The sequence below is a fragment of the Bos indicus x Bos taurus genome, chromosome 20 (genome assembly GCF_003369695.1).
Source record: "Bos indicus x Bos taurus breed Angus x Brahman F1 hybrid chromosome 20, Bos_hybrid_MaternalHap_v2.0, whole genome shotgun sequence".
Classification (NCBI taxonomy): domain Eukaryota; kingdom Metazoa; phylum Chordata; class Mammalia; order Artiodactyla; family Bovidae; genus Bos; species Bos indicus x Bos taurus.
This window is the reverse complement of record NC_040095.1, coordinates 41,880,428-41,896,607: the sequence shown is the minus strand read 5'-3', so window position 1 is coordinate 41,896,607 and position 16,180 is coordinate 41,880,428. Positions and strand designations below refer to the sequence as shown.

Below are 16,180 nucleotides of genomic sequence, written 5' to 3'. Positions count from 1 at the left end.
ATTAATTTTATGATACTTTAAAATAAAGCAAGGTCCTACCGTATTTGTATTCATATTTAACTTACAAGTGACTATGAGGAAAGATGGGGTTTTGGGTAGAGGATAAAGTCCTAGTGTAAATGTCCACAGATCTTAACCATCTGTGACAGTTGAATAGCTATTTTTGAAGTGCTTGAAATCTTACTATCTAGGGCAGATTTGGGGTTTTTGTTTCTCTTACATGCTCTTTAAAATACAAAGACTAATTGATATAAAATCCCCTATAATGATATATAACTGAGAAAAATCAAATGAGTTGAAATAAATACCGGATCATTAAAGAGTAAGCGTCCAAATAACTGCTTGGCTTCCTCCAGGCTTCCCTCCAAGTAAACAGCTCCTAGATAAAAGAAGAGAATGCCGAAAGGAAGGCTGCATTAATATTCAGAGAAAATTACATATCTCTATAAAAAGCAAAAAGGCAAGCCAAAACCCACTCATGGGAAAAATCGACCAGATCAGAAGCAATTGTTTTAAAGGTAGCATTTTCCCTCTTTTAACTGCGCTTTGTATTATAAGTTAGACTGAAATACAAAATTCAATTTACCAAAATATAAACCTAATTTTTTAAGAAAAACAGGCCAACTATTATCTATCATAAAGGATATGGGTATGAACCATTACTGAGGGAACTATACACAAATACTTGACTTTATGAAAATATTGTTTCTTTTTCTATATTTATAGTTTATATTTCAGGCCACAGACAAAATATGAGTACAGATAAATTAAGGCTTCTGCCAATAAAATAGTAGGATAAACTTTACCTTTAATTAAAAATAATTCTTAAAAATTTTTTGAAATAATTAAGCACTGTACACATATTTACCACTAATCATAACCAGTTAGTACTATAGTAACATTTTAACTGGGAATCAAACAACTCTGGAGTAGGGTGGTTCTTAAAATCATATTTTTCATATCTGTCTTCAGAAAGGCTATTTTCCATGTAAAATAGAAACTTAGTCACCTGGGCTTTTGATGACTAAATACACTGATTATTTATCAATAGAGGTAGTAATAATGATAATAATTATAACAGTGATGATGATGATGATCTTAGTAAAAGCAGGGGTTTGAGGAACCACTTATGCCCTAGGCCCTATGCAAAGCATTTTCACATTCTTATCTTCACCTTTAAGGACACCTCAGTAAGAAGATATTAGAAAAGACTTATAGGTTTGGGGTCCACAGTAGGTGATCTGGGGAAGGGGTAAAGGAAATGGAACTTTGCCCTGGATTTGCTGCAGTTAGGATCAGATATTAAGGTTGTTACAACTCTGTGAGCTAAGTGATACTATCTCCATGTCATAGATGGGAAAACTGGGGTTCAAAGAGATTCAGTAACCTGGCAAAGACACAGAACTGATTAATGACGCGAGAGGGAACTGAACCACGTGTGCCTGGCTATGGAGCTAACTGTAACATTAACTGTCAAAAATATGATGGGAAAAAAATTACAGAGCAGTCATTCCACATGACAAACCCTCTGAAAATAGACATATTTGTACAAAACAGACATAGCTGTGAAAAGACTGTGGATAATTATTAAACATTCTCTTGCTACCATCATCAGCATAAAACTATAATGGGAAGCTTTTATATTCATTTTCAAAGGAAGAGGGCAAAACTGATAAGGAAGTACAGAGGCCTTTGAAAAATAAAATGTATGAAATCATCTACCTAAAAAAAAAATCAAGGAATTGTCAATCTAACATCTCATGGTAAAGCATCCTTGCAATCACCAGCTAATTAACTCTTCATAACTTTCCTGTACAAACAGCTAATTATATTCTGGTTATAGGAAAAAAGAAACTGAGGAAGTAAAGAGCCTGAGTGTCTGCATTAGCCGTGCTTTAAGTGAATAAACAATAGTTGTAGAGACTCAGGCCCTGGGGTTTTTAAATATGCAGTGCCTTCAAGATGTTTAAAGCAGAAAATCCTGTAAAATAGCTTCAAATTTTGTTTAAAAAAAAAGTATTAGGGCCTAACCAGCAACTTATTTATGTATGTGATCCTGAATCAAATCTGGCAAGTAATCTATCCTCATATTAACTCACTTCAATTCAGTTCAGTATATACTAAGCATGTACATGACATGATACAAGAAATTCAAGAAAAGAAAGCGTGACTGCTGCTCCGGAAGAACCACAATAACTACAATACAAGGAGGCGGGTATCATACTGGGGACTTCACAGTATGATATGAAGCTTTGGGAACAAGTAATTTTGTCCCAAGGCTTCACACTGAATTTTATGTGCTCTCCAGACATTTCAGACATGCAAAAAACTAGACTATAAAAGAGAAATTACCTATTAATGCTTCAAAACAATTAGCCATTGCATGCCGAAGGTCTGATTCTCTACAAAGGTCAGGTCCATGAGCATAAAGCATAAACCGATCCAGTTCAAGTTTCTACAAAATTCAGAATGACAAAAGTTAGAGAATATCAGCAAAATCATAACTGTTATAACTCAGCATGTCCTAGGCGGTACAGTTACAAATTAACAGGCCTTAGGTGAAAGTTTAATCTACCATTCTTTACGAGTCCATACATACAGTTCAGCGCGACCAATTTCACATTTTCCCCAAGCAAGCTTCTATGAACTCTGATGATTCAAGCAGGTTCAGAATGGACCAAATCTGATCTGCCCAACTCCAAGTTCAGAAAAAGCACTAGCCTAAGTTTGGAATAAGACTCTTACAAGGCCATGCCTTTGAGTTTACCCAATATGTCTAGAGATACAAACTCAACCCAAAGTTAACCTCTTGGATTCCAAAGTTACATGGTACTGATGGTCTTTGTACTGTATGAAAAATCAAGAGATTTTTACGTGGTGGAGTAGATGGGGACTCTCGGAAGACTTAAAAATGCCTTATTTCTCTAAATCTTTTTTTTCATATTTAATGAGGATTTGGATTTGGGGAGCCATATATTTTTGTACTTGTGTCCCTTTGTGAGGTTTCCACACTCATCCTTCTGAAGGCTGAGTAAGAATCTGAGCAATGGGTTGGAACTACCTTAAGGGCTCTGGGAATATTGTTTGTAATGAATTATATTTTCTTTTTCTATTTGGCCTCAGACAAGTTTAGAGACAGATTTATGGTGCAATTCTGGAAATTGTATAGGACTGATGAACATATCTGGGTACAATAACTTTACCTCTGGCTTTATTTTACTATCTTACCCATATTTTCTCTTTGTTTTGACTTCAGTCCCTACTTATTTCTTTTCCTATTGTATCATAAAGGACAAATCAAGTCCTTTTAGAACTAGACACAGTATAAATGGTTTTTACAAAACTCTTGAGATTGAATAAATGGAAATCATAATTTGTTCCATAAAAGGAAAAGGACATAAACATTGCATAAGCACACAATAAATCAGTTTCTATTACCATATAATTCAATTCAATAAATACCTACTAAGCAATAACATGCCACATAATATGGAACAAGTCACAAGTCAATGAACAACCTAGGACAACATGAATCTCATCAGCTCTCAGACAAAAGAGACTCAGATATTGTGTCTTGGTATGTACGTTAAAAATAACCATATTCATTTACATTGAAAAAGAGACAATAAAATAAAAACAGGGCATATATGCTATCAGTATTTTGGATTGGTAGGAATTCATGAGTATATTATAAACTCAAATGAGAGTTTTGACTACCACAAATACAAGAGAAGAAAGCACCTTTTTTCAAAAACTGATCCCCAAGTACAAGAGTTTATGCTAGAATATGTAAATTTTACTTGTTTCACAACTTCACTGGGAAAATCCAATTGCTTGCTATCTCTGGAGCCCTGCTTTGAGAGTAGAATGCAAGCCATTTTTATATTATAAACAACTATTCTGGAATGTTATGAATTTTCTAACTTCTCATAATCCCGGCTCCATATCCTTATTTTTTCATGAAGGCATTAGCGGAAATTTTAAAAAGGAGAGTGATGTTCCACTGTGCATGTGTTAAAACGTTCACTGTCTGGAGTGCTGACCTAGAGCTTTTATTACCTTCTCAGAGTCAGAACTCTTCTTCCATCAAGTCTCTCCTCTCACATGGTTAAGAACCACTGCTCTAGAGAGAAGGGCAAGGATTACCACTGCCTTCTGCGGGAGCAGATGGGTGTTGAGCGCTATGGGTACGTCAGGGTTTGGGGTGGAGGAGGATTACACAGACATCCCTGAAGGGAAGAAATGGCCAGTGGCCACCCCCATTGTAACTCATGGCTCTATACACCACCCACTGTGCTGTATTTTCATTTTCATTTCCCACATTTTGAAAATATCCTCCCTACAATTGTTTGAAAAATAATCATGCAATTCCATTATACCTGAAACTCTGAAGAAAACAATGGCAGGGAGAGGTGGGGGAGAGTGTGCCGACAATCTACTTATTAAAGGTATTTCCAACAGACATTCACGTGAGCTATCAGGAAGCATCTTGACAATTAAGTCAACTAAACACTGAAGCACTCGTGGAATTTCATTCATTGTGAGCCTAAAAACCAAGTTGGTTTTTCCTGAAGGCATCACTATTTATATTCTCAAATGCCACTGAAGCTGGGTCAAAGCCTACCACCACAGTTACGATGAGGATGTTATATAAAATACAGCAGTACACTCTTGCTAACGCAAAAACCATGGGATAAAATTAACCGCATATTAAATGTAATTAATGCCTTGGCAAGATCAAATTAAGAAGTCAGTTGCAAAACTAGAATGGGTTTTATCTAGTCTTTTCTACCATATTCCAACATTTATATCAAAAATGAAGAAAAAAATAGAAATTACTTAAAAATCAAGGAAAACTCACAAAAGCTTTTACAACAGATCACTAATGTTCGGGAATTTAATAGCCACCGTTGCCCCTATTACTGAATAAACCCACAGGCCTATAAAATGTAATTGATTGATAAATGTAATTTATAAGTGGCAGCAGCAATAAAAACAACTAACTCCTCCTAATTTATTCATATGTTTATGTAATTACTATGAACAAGCATTGCACCAAGCACTTCATAAACGAATCACTAAAACTCAAATGGTAATCTCCCTAAATTCTCACAACCACCCTATGTGGTAGATGCTAACAGATCTCCATTCTACAGATGAGAAAGCTATGGCTTGGCAAAGAGAATATCAATTTGTCCATGGTCCCCCTGCTGGTATCCTGAATTCCCAAACAAGTGCCAGGGTCCTATCCGTTAGGATTTATGATAACAAGACACTGCAGAGAGACAGGAAGATCAAATGAGACAACACAAGCAACATGCCTACCACGAATCTAAATCAAGGAAAGGTTCTGTCAGTCAGTCGGCAAAGTCAATGTGGCTGGCTAAACAGCCTAAAACCAAAATCTTAATTAATAGGACTTGTGATCTGGGGGGATTCTCCAAGATCTGTAAAGTATCCCCCATGAATACAAATGGCCTGGAGTATTCTATTCAAAGCTATAATTCTGTCTGTTAAAATAAATTAAAAACAAATGTAATTCAGAAATATTACACAGAGGGAAAATATGAAATCTTTCATTTCTTTTGCTCTGTTCTCATGCTCCTTCTGTTCATGCACGTCTGTCAATTTTTTCCTCTTCTGTTACCGAGACACCTCACTGCGGAGTTCATTAGCTGCTGGTGAAACTCACTAAGGTAACAGGACTGATAAGGCTGAGTCCTTAAAACCCAAACAGACAAATAAACAAAAAATCCTTCCTCGTCAATAAAATATTAAACCCTTAATATACCCTAAAGAGTTACTGATTCAAATGCAAAGTTATGCACGGACTGAAGAAGAGAATGTAGACTTCACTGCAAATAAAGTGCAAACACTTGACGTACCTTTGCTAGCATGGCAAGGTGCTGGTTCTGAACGATGGCAGTCCGATAGGTTGCTAATCCCCCCTCTTCCAGACTGGGAAACAGATAGTACAAATGGACACTGCCAAAAAAAACCCACATGGATAAGTATGTATCACAATATTCTGTATGTGGTTCTGAGTCTAAAACAACAGCCCTGACACATAATATCTGCGCAGTGCATACCGGCTGGGTTGAACTAAACTGAAAGGTCTCTGAAGGGTTAAACAGTAAACACAGTATATCTGAACGTGCTAAAACCCAAACACCATCCACTCATCTGTTCACACTGACTTCTTTAAAAAGAGCTCTCTGAAATACGATGACAATGAAGACCTGAACAATCATTCATCCTGCTGAGAGCAATCCTATCTAACACTTGAAAAGTGAGCCTGGAGACAGAGAGCTTTGCTTGGGTTGGGTTATAAGGGCCCCTGAGGAGAGCTCTGAGCAGGGCAGCCAGGTGGCACATTTGTCACAAGTACAGATGGGGACAGGAACAGAACCAGGAGTGGCAAACAGAGACAGGACTGCTGATCAAGGAAGTCCGGGAATTAGGAAGAAGGCTGATGGAAAACCAGGCCGGACCACAAGGGTAACTGCGCTCTCCTAATTCTCAAACTAGTTTCGAAGACCCACTGTTGATTGGGGCAGCTAAGCTAGTTTGGCCCTACTGTGTCCAGTGAGAACACGCTGAGAAAACTGTTCTTTTGCCTCACTTTGTCCTTCGTGGGAAAAGAAATGATTGAAAGAGAATAAAAATAGCTTGAGACAGTTCCAAGAGCAACATGTGTCATCTCCCTTTAAGAGAAATTTTATGAGTATTGAGAAACCAAAATGTACTTTCCTACCTCTACCTCCAAACTAAGGACCCAAAAACACTTCTGGGGAGAAAACACACAAACATACAGACACACGTACACTAGACACACCCAAAAAATCTGGTTATTAAAATTCTCGTAAGCTTTCCTTCCCTTGAGTTCAGAAAGAGTGAGAAAGGGATCAAAGACAAATCCCAGAAAATGAAATGACATTTTAAAATATCATCCCTTTCTCTACAAATTGAATATAAGCTCTGAAGCATCTAGACCAAGACAAGCTGATCTCTCGTGGCTGTAGCAACTTGAACATAAACTTGACAGGACAGAGATGCTAGCCTTTCATCTTGTAATCCTGCTCATTACAGCATCAGGGAGTGCAAGTTATCAGGGCAAGAGCCACAGACACGGAGCTTTTAAGCTCTGCAGAAGAGACCAAAACCACTGTGTTTCAAGGCTTTATTGGGCTAATTACAAAGAAGGTAATGTATTAAGTATGTTGCCTGTAAAATGCAATTATTGGGGAACAGCAGAAAAGCCTACTTACCTGGTCAGAAATTCAACGACAGCATCACCCAGGAACTCCAACCGTTCGTTGTGATTAATCCTACAGGAGAATTAAAAAGCTCTCTTGAAATAGCCCACATTTACATTTCCTCCCTCTCCTCTCAAAGGAAAGGATGCTGAGGGTTAGCTCCTTTAGTAATCAAAGCACCCTAACGAACTCCTCATAATCAAGGGCTCTGATGGCCATCCTGCCAGGGGGGTGCCTAGGAGGGAAGGGAGGAGGGAGCACTGCCTCCTACCACGGGGTTCAGGCTTTCTACCCTGGTGCCTCCGTCCCCTGGGAATCAGACTTAAGGCAATGAGACATCAGCCTAACAACTGTGAATCTTTCTACACTGCTACCAGGTGGACGAGAGAAGGGAGAATGCATTCTTAGAGTAAGAATAGTGGAAAATCAGCACTGGCACCATGTTCTAGCTTCCCAAGGTCCAAACTCTGAATTTGACCTCATGTCTAAAGTCTCTTAAAATGGGCCTAACCTACCTTTTCAGTCTGCTATCCTCTTCCACCAATGCCCTGGGGCCTTTTCCAAAACTGCCTGGTCCTCTCTGAAAAGTGCACGTGTGCATGCTAAGTTGCTTCAGTTGTGCCCGACTCTTTGCAACCCTATGGACTGTAGCCTGCCAGGCCCCTCTGTCCATGGGAGTCTCCAGGCAAGAATACTGGAGTGGATTGCTGTGTCCTCCTCCAGGGAATCTTCCTGACCCAGGGATGAATTAGTGTCTCTTAGGTCTCCTGCATTGGCAGGTGGGTTCTCTACCACTGCTATCCTTTCCCACCAATGCACTGGATCCTTTTCCAGCATGCCTGGTCCTCTCTGAAGAGGGCATCCCCTACAATACTCAGTGCCTCTGTGCAGGCCAAGCTCTGTGCTGCCCTGGAGTTTTCAGGTCTCCCCTGTACAGCAAGATTCCCTGAAAACCGACTCATCCCTCGAGGTCTAGCAGAATGTGAGCTCCACACGAATGCCCACCTGAGTCCCTTATCAAAATAAGTACACTCCCTCGGTGCAGAGACTGTATTTTATTTATATCTCAATTATTTTGAGGAAGGTGCATCTTACAAGCTGAGTTTCTCATGTTGGAGAACGAGGCTGAAACGGGCAGGAAGGTGGCTCATAGAAGCCTCCTTCCACCTGCGAGTCTCTCAGTGCAAGCAGGTCACCATCTCTCTGCTTAGCAGAGATGTGACCTGATCTAACTGAGGCTTTTAAAGGCCACTCTGGCTGCCTTTAGCAGAGACTGAGCGCAGGAAAGACAAGTACTGGGGCGGATACTGCTGTGGTCCTGATGTGACATGATGGAGGTGCAGGCTGAAGAGGTAACAGAGGAGGGGCAGAGATGCCGTCAGATTTGGGAGACATTTGAAAGATGGAGCAGAAAAGAGGTGCTGATAGTTGGGACTAGGAAGCTAACCACAAGAAAAGGATGATGGGCAGTGCCAGACTCTGGCTCACATGGCTGGGTGGAAAGTGCTGCCATTTACTGCAATGGGAAGACCAAGAGGGGAACAGGTTTGGGAAGAAGCAAGAGTTGCCTTGTAGACATGCTGACTTTGAAATGTGCATAAAATATCGAAATGGAGAGATCCAGCAAAATGCTAGATATATTAACCTATTGTTCACAGGCAAGAACAAAGTTAGTAATAAATCTACGTGTGTGTCTCTTAGTCATTTCCAACTCTTTGCGACCCCACGGACTGTAGCCTGCCAGGATCCTCTGTCCATGAAATTCTCCAGGCAAGAACACTACAGCAGTTGTCTATACATAGACAGGATTTCAGATGCTGAAACTGGATGGCACTAGTGAGGCAGAGAATGCAGCTAAGCAAGGGGTCCCAGGACTGAGCCTAGGAAAGGGTCACGGCTGTGGCCCAGCAGAAGGGAAGCCAGCACAGGGGAACTGGCAAAGTGGTGGGAGGAAGAAGAGGTCAGTGTCATCCTGTAGCCAAAGAGAAGAGAATGTTTCAATAAAGAAACAGACTCGGCAAGATGAGAAGAGAGCATTGACTCATACCAGGGAGATGGCTGAAGCCACGGAAGGGCAAGCTCTGTGAAGTGGTGGAGACAAGCCAGACTGTGACTCGAGTAGGCTGGGAACTTGAGTGTTGTCTGAAGCCATGCAAAAGAAGATCCTAAAATAAGTTACTGCCTGAGAGACGATAGGAACTAAGAAGGAATACATTTTTAAAAAAGAGAGAAATTAACATTATCCTATTCGTTCCCACAAGCCAGTAAAATAAACATGCATTTTCTGTGGTAAAGACTATCATCTTCCCAACAGTTCAAAATACAATACAGGAAAATCTAGTTAAGGTGGAAACCAAGAAACCCTGGCCAGAGTCCAGAGCGAAGAAGAACCATACTTTGGACTGTTTAATGCTTAACTGAAGAATAACAAGACAACCAGTCAAAGAATAATAGCTGCTTTGAGTCATATACTATTTTGAATTAAGTCATATTGGTATAAATTTTATTTAATTTCATTTGTAAACTTTCAGGGAGACAGGAACTACATCGAGAATTTTAATAACCTTGAAGGTAGACCATTATTCAGTGTGTTAAAATACAAGGTCACAATGCTAAACAAGTTTATTCAATAGTAAGTCTGCCATCCATTAAATAATTTGTCCCCTATCCAGCATATGTTTTTTTGTATCCTCACTGTGACTAAACCCTGGCAGTAGGCCACAAATGAAAATGGGGGTTAAATACCACTTTAGTTTAGTATTATATCGGACACTTCCTAACCCAGTGGTTTATCTGGAAAAATGGACAGAGTGAGTTGCTGGTCCTTGCTGTCTACAGGCAAGTCTTTTGTTCCTTCTTCCGTTGTTTATACTTCCTTTAATCACCCCTGTTTAAATACTAGCAAGCTCCAAGATGAGATGTTTACAGAGCAGTAAACATTCCATTTGCTTTTGAGAACTGAATCAACAGAGGCATTATGAAATTTAGATTAACTGTAGCAGTTAGATAGCACATTTGGTCTGTGGAAATCAAAACACTTCATAAAACAGAACAGTCTCCCTGTAATAGTACTACTGTAAGGTGTCATCTACTCCATAGAAAACCATCTTGGGATGGGCCAAGTCCAAGGGTCACTGCTAGAGGGAGGGGACGAATGACATTTTCTTACCTTTGCATTCCAAGCCTCAAGGGGCAACTGGTAGGGCAGAGCTAGAATGGGCCTTGCAGGTCGACGGAAAGTTCCACCCAGCCCAGGAATTCCTTCTGTCCATTATATCTATTTGTGGCTCAGCTGGTCAAGAATCTGCCTGCAGTGCGGGAGTCCTGGGTTCCTGGGTAGGTAAGATCCCCTGGAGAAGGGAAAGGCTACCCACTCCAGTATTCTGGCCTGCAGAATCCCATGGACTGTATAGACCATGGGGTCGCAAAGAGTCGGACACAACAGAGAGTCGAACATGACTGAGCGATTTTCATACTATGGTAATTATTAAAAAAAAATATTATAATAGAGACTACAGGCATACCTCATTTGGGGCTTCTCTGATAGCTCAGTTGGTAAAAAATCCACCTGCAATGCAGGAAATTCCAGTTTGATTCCTGGGTCGGGAAGATCCGCTGGAGAAGGGAAAGGCTACAAAATCCAGTATTCTGGCCTGGAGAATTCCATGGTCTGTACAGTCCACGGGGTTGCAAAGAGTCGGACATGACTGAGTGACTTTCACTATTACATCTAACTGAACACTTGGGGGGAGAAGCCTTACTAGATCTCAGATCCAACTGGACCCATGGATCCCAGATTAAGCATCTACTCATATATAGTCAATGCACTGTTACTGGTTTTAATGATAAATACTAAATGTATAACTGATTGGAGAAGAAAATGGCAACCCACTCCAGTATTCTTGCCTGGAGAATCCCATGGACAGAAATAGGCAGTTATAGTCCAAAGGGCTGCAAGGAGTAGAACACGACTGAAGCAACTTAGCATGATTGAAAGGGTACTCTGCAACTACCATTTCCTTAAATAGGCCTTAATAAACAGTCTAAACGTGTTTCTCCACTGATCCCATAGATCCTCACACATTATGTCCAGCAATGACTCTACCAAGCAAAACAAAACACAACAAAGGAAAGCTGCTTGAGTTTCCTACTTTTCCATTACAGTCTCCTGGCCCCTCATTCCCAAAGGTCCTACTGATAACATGGATCCCCTGAATGAGACCGAATGCCTAATCCTTCAGAGACCTTCGCTGTGGTAACATTTTGCTGTGATTTGTATTACTTAAATATAACTACACACCTGAGATTTATGTGGTTCAACAGTGACACTTCAAAAAATGACAGGTTAACTTGTAACCATAAAAGTTAATTATTCTGTAGTTTTGATAGGCAGGCAGATTTTTATCTATCAATTTTAAGTCTTTGTGTCTTTTGTAAATGCTGCTGCTGCTGCTGCTGCTGCGTCGATTCAGTCGTGTCCAACTCTGTGCGACCCCATAGACGGCAGCCCACCAGGCTCCCCCGTCCCTAGGATTCTCCAGGCAAGAACACTGGAGTGGGGTGCCATTTCCTTCTCCAATGCATGAAAGTAAAAAGTGAAAGTGAAGTCGCTCAGTCGTGTCTGACTCTTAGCGACCCCATGAACTGCAGCCTACCAGGCTCCTCCGTCCATGGGATTTTCCAGGCAACAGTACTTTGTAAATGCTGCTGCTGCTAAGTCACATCAGTCGTGTCCGACTCTATGCGACCCCATAGACAGCAGCCCACCAGGCTCCCGTCCCTGGGATTCTCCAGGCAACAATACTGGAGTGGGTTGCCATTTTCTTCTCCAGTGCATGAAAGTGAAAAGTGAAAGTGAAGTCGCTCAGTTGAGTCCAATTCTTCGAGACCCCATGGACTGTAGCCTACCAGGCTCCTCTGTCCATGGGATTTCCCAGGCAAGAGTACTGGAGTGAGCTGATCCCAAATCAGATTACGAGATTCACCAGCCGTTAAACTTTTGAAGGCTCTGACCATGACCTTTCCTAATGCTCCCATTTCCCTGTTTCTAGTCAACAAGTAAAAAACCTGGAATAAAAGTAATATCATGAATTGCCTTCTTTCCTTTAAGACTTATTTACTGAGCCCCTGCTTTTTGAAAGGCACTAATTAGAAAAGAAAAAGAATTTGAAAGAAAGAAAAGAGAGAGTAGGATCAAAGACCTTCCAAATGCTCACAGTATTAAAAAAAAAAAAAAAAAAAAAAACAACTATGACACAAAATATTAATAATACCTGGGAGAACTGAAACTTGCACCAGAAAAGAAATGCTGGCAGAATGTGAGCACAGCTACAATGACTGCCAGCCTTCAGGGAAGGGAGAGGGTATGCTCGAGTGCACAGGAAGCAGTTCAGTCTTACTGGTGTGCAGAAGGCCACGGGGAAGACAGCAATGTGCCTGGAAGAGTGGCCTGGGTCACCAGGTGCTGGGATTGTCAGGTGAGGAGGTTCAGACGAATTCAGCAGGTGACATGATATCACAAAAAGCCTTCAAGCAGTTTACAGCTACAAACTAGAATGGAGGCTCTAGAAATAGCAAGATGATGCCTGGAGAGGCCGTCTGGAGGGAGACCCAGCAGAACGCGGCACTAACTGCATGGCAGGATGGGCAGGGGTGGGAGGATTGGCTTTCGGTAGGGCTGGGAAGAACTCCACCCAGCTCCCCAACCTGCCCTGTTCCTCCATCTGCAGCGCCAGACACGGATGCCCAAACAACCTACTAGCCTACTGGCTGTCTTGTTCCTTTCTCAAGTCTAAAGTCCTGAGCAGGCTTGCTTGGGAGGAAATATACCCACTGATGCTTGAAACTGCATAGTGTTCGTTTCAAACATGTACAAATACTTTCAAGGAGCAGACTACCACATCCCACTTTATAACAGCAAACTAAGAAACAAACAGGGAAGAGGGCACGTTGTTTCAAGTGAATTCAATTATTCAAGCACATGGTATATAACTGACCCATAACCCCTGAACCACCACCAGAGCTCTCCTTGGCCCCACAGTAGTCTGGTATGGCTGTTGTGTTTTTGACCCTCACTGAAGCTCATAGCAGAGTCTTCCTTATATTATGCATGTTTATGGAACTCTTACCCCACCCCAGGTGGTCACACCTCCTGGTGAGCGGGGGCTATGTCTTACTTGCCTTTGAAAGAAGTGAAAACGTCAGTTGCACAGTTGTGTCCAACTCTTTGCGACCCCATGGACTGTAGCACGCTAGACTCCTCTGTCCATGGAATTCTCTAGGCAAGAATACTGAAGTGGGTTGCCATTCCCGTTTCTGGGGGAACTTCCTGGCCCAGGGATCAAACCCAGGTCTCCTGCATTGCAGGCAGATTCTTTACCATCTAAGCCATGATCACTAAGGGTATGGTCGTGCTGAGGAGGTTGGTAGGTGGCAGGCAGAGAAGAAGAACGAAGGCTTCCCTGACCAGGAACTGAACCCGGGCCCAGCAGTGATGGCGCCAAATCCTAACCGAAATACCTGTGAACTGCCTCAAACTCAAAAGGCACTGGACAAATGTCTGTTGGATTAAATCTGTCTGTGTTTCTTCAGTACAGCTCCCAGGGCCGTGCACAGGGGGATACTACACAGCCATAGCCAAGCAGCCGCCGGACTGGCTGCCGAGGCAAGGAGGCTCTTTCTGAATAGAAAGCTGGGGTCAATTCTGCATCAGCAAAAAGATCAGACAGAAGGCAGGAGACTCTCAGCACAAGAGCCACAAAGGCCAGAACAGAAGTCAAAGGACAAGAGAGAGTATGTCTATTCTCTATCAGTGGCATCATTTCAAAATGTAAATTCAGGAAGAACACAGTCTCTCAGCCATCATTCCCTTTGCCAGGGTAAGAAAACATAAACCACGAGGTTTAAACAGTGCTATCAAAAAGACATAATTTATATGCCAACAGCTGTGGGTGGCGTGGATGAGACAAAGATCACTTAAACCTGTGCTTTCATCACTGAAAAAGAATGGGTCGGTGGCATGTGTAGCCCTGCTGAAGGGGGCTGCAGGGGACCCAGGGTTCTACTTATTAAAATACAGAACTGGCCATCTGAAGACTTCACAGTATAGCAGGGTATAGGGAAACCAGGACCACGCTATCCCTGAGGGTGTGATTAAGGCTCCTCTAATTAGACAGTTCTTTTCTGATCTTCGACTCGCATGGAACACAGTAGTGAGACGTGTGATCATCTTCAAACTGGAATTTTAAAGTTTCGGCCTGCCTTTCTTTTTACCTCTTGATTGAAGAGGAAGAGACGGTTTGGTTCATGATAACCTCAAAAGAGAGCACCCTCAAGGCAAGCCTATTTGAAAAGAAAAGGGATACATGAAGAAAAAGGTAGGGGAGGAAGCTGTGCCAGCTCGACTGGGCATGCACCTGGCTGAAGAGGCCATTACCAGCTGCAGCAGTGTGTCACGTCTAACCCTGCTCTCCCCACCTTTCATCCATCTAAGTCTGCTTCCTAAGAGGGACAGGCCTGACTGTTCAACTTTTCAGTGCCCCGGGTTAAAAAGCAAGCCTCTCTCAGTCTCCTGTACTGCCTTTCAAAATAGAACCTGCTGTGCTTCACACACAAAGATAAGCCTCCTGAGAGCAATATTAGAGCCTCAGCAGCCATCAGGCATTTGTTTCCATTCCATTTTCCAGGATGTTAATGAGTTTATTTGGACCCCGCCTACTTCCTTCCCAGATTCTTCAGGGGCTCAAGGCCACACAAAAGTGAAAATATTAATGTATGAAGGTAGCTTTTAAAATCAAGAGGTAAGATAGGGGAAGTTAACACATAAAGCTTTCCAACCCATTATATGAGGCCAGTATTATCCTAATAATGAAATCAGACAAAAACATCAAAGGAAAGGAAAACTACAGGCCCGAAATCCTCGGCACGATACCAGCAGACTAAATTCTACCTAAACACACCGTGTAAGGACTATACACCATGACCAAGTGTAATGTATCCCAGGAAGGCAAGGTTGGTTTAACACCCCCAAATCAATTAATATAACACACAATGTGAATAAAATAAAATTTAAAAAAGCATGGTTATCTTAATAGATGCAGAAAAAGCATTTGACAAAATTCAACACACCCTCACGACAAAAATATTACGCAAAGTAGGAACAGAAGGGAACTTCCTCAATATGATAAAAGGCACCTATGAAAAACCCATACAAATGGTAAAAGAATGTTTTCCTTTTAAGATTAAGAAGAAGGCAAGGAGCCTCTCTCACTACTTCTACAGGATATTGTACTAGAGACGCTAGCTAGGGCAACCAGGTTAAGAAAATGAGATAAAAGGCATCCAGTCTGAAAAGGATGGATGTGAGAGTTGGCTGGATGGATGTGAAAAGGATGTGAGAAGGATGGATGTGAGACCATAAAGAAAGCTGAGTGCCGAAGAATTGATGCTTTTGAACTGTGGTGCTGGAGAAGACTCTTGAGACTCCCTTGGACTGCAAGGAGATCAAACCAGTCAATTCTAAAGGAAATCAGTCCTGAATATTCATTGGAAGGACTGATGCTGAAGCTACAACACTTTGGCCACCGGATGCGAAGAACTGACTCACTGGAAAAGACTCTGATGCTGGGAAAGATTGAAAGCAGAAGGAGAAGGGGACAACAGAGGATGAGATGGTTGGATAGTGTCACTGGCTCAATGGACATGAGTTTGAACAAGCTTTGGGAGTTAGTGATGGACGGGGAAGCCTGATGTATTGTGGTCCATGGGGTTGCAAAGAGTCGGACATGACTGAGCGACTGAACTGAACTGAACTGAGTCTGAAAAGGAAAAAGTAAAATTATCTCTATTTACAGGTGAAATGATCATCTACATAGAAAATCTTAAAGTGAAGTGAAAGTCGCCCAGTCGTTCTGACTCTTTGTGAC

The 16,180-nt window shown here is 41.7% G+C and overlaps 1 protein-coding gene across 5 annotated transcripts in view; it reads right to left on the bottom strand.

The window, feature by feature from the left end:
• The window catches only part of DROSHA (drosha ribonuclease III), a 122,811-nt gene that overhangs the window by 29,356 nt on the left and 77,275 nt on the right, over positions 1–16,180 (bottom strand). For all 5 annotated transcript variants that reach the window (XM_027519895.1, XM_027519894.1, XM_027519892.1 and 2 more), the window contains 4 exons: positions 7,269–7,328; positions 5,886–5,985; positions 2,353–2,455; positions 309–379 (listed from right to left, as the gene is read on the bottom strand). In XM_027519895.1, the coding sequence (XP_027375696.1) occupies positions 309–379; positions 2,353–2,455; positions 5,886–5,985; positions 7,269–7,328 (334 nt within the window). The remainder of the gene's footprint in view (positions 1–308; positions 380–2,352; positions 2,456–5,885; positions 5,986–7,268; positions 7,329–16,180) is intronic.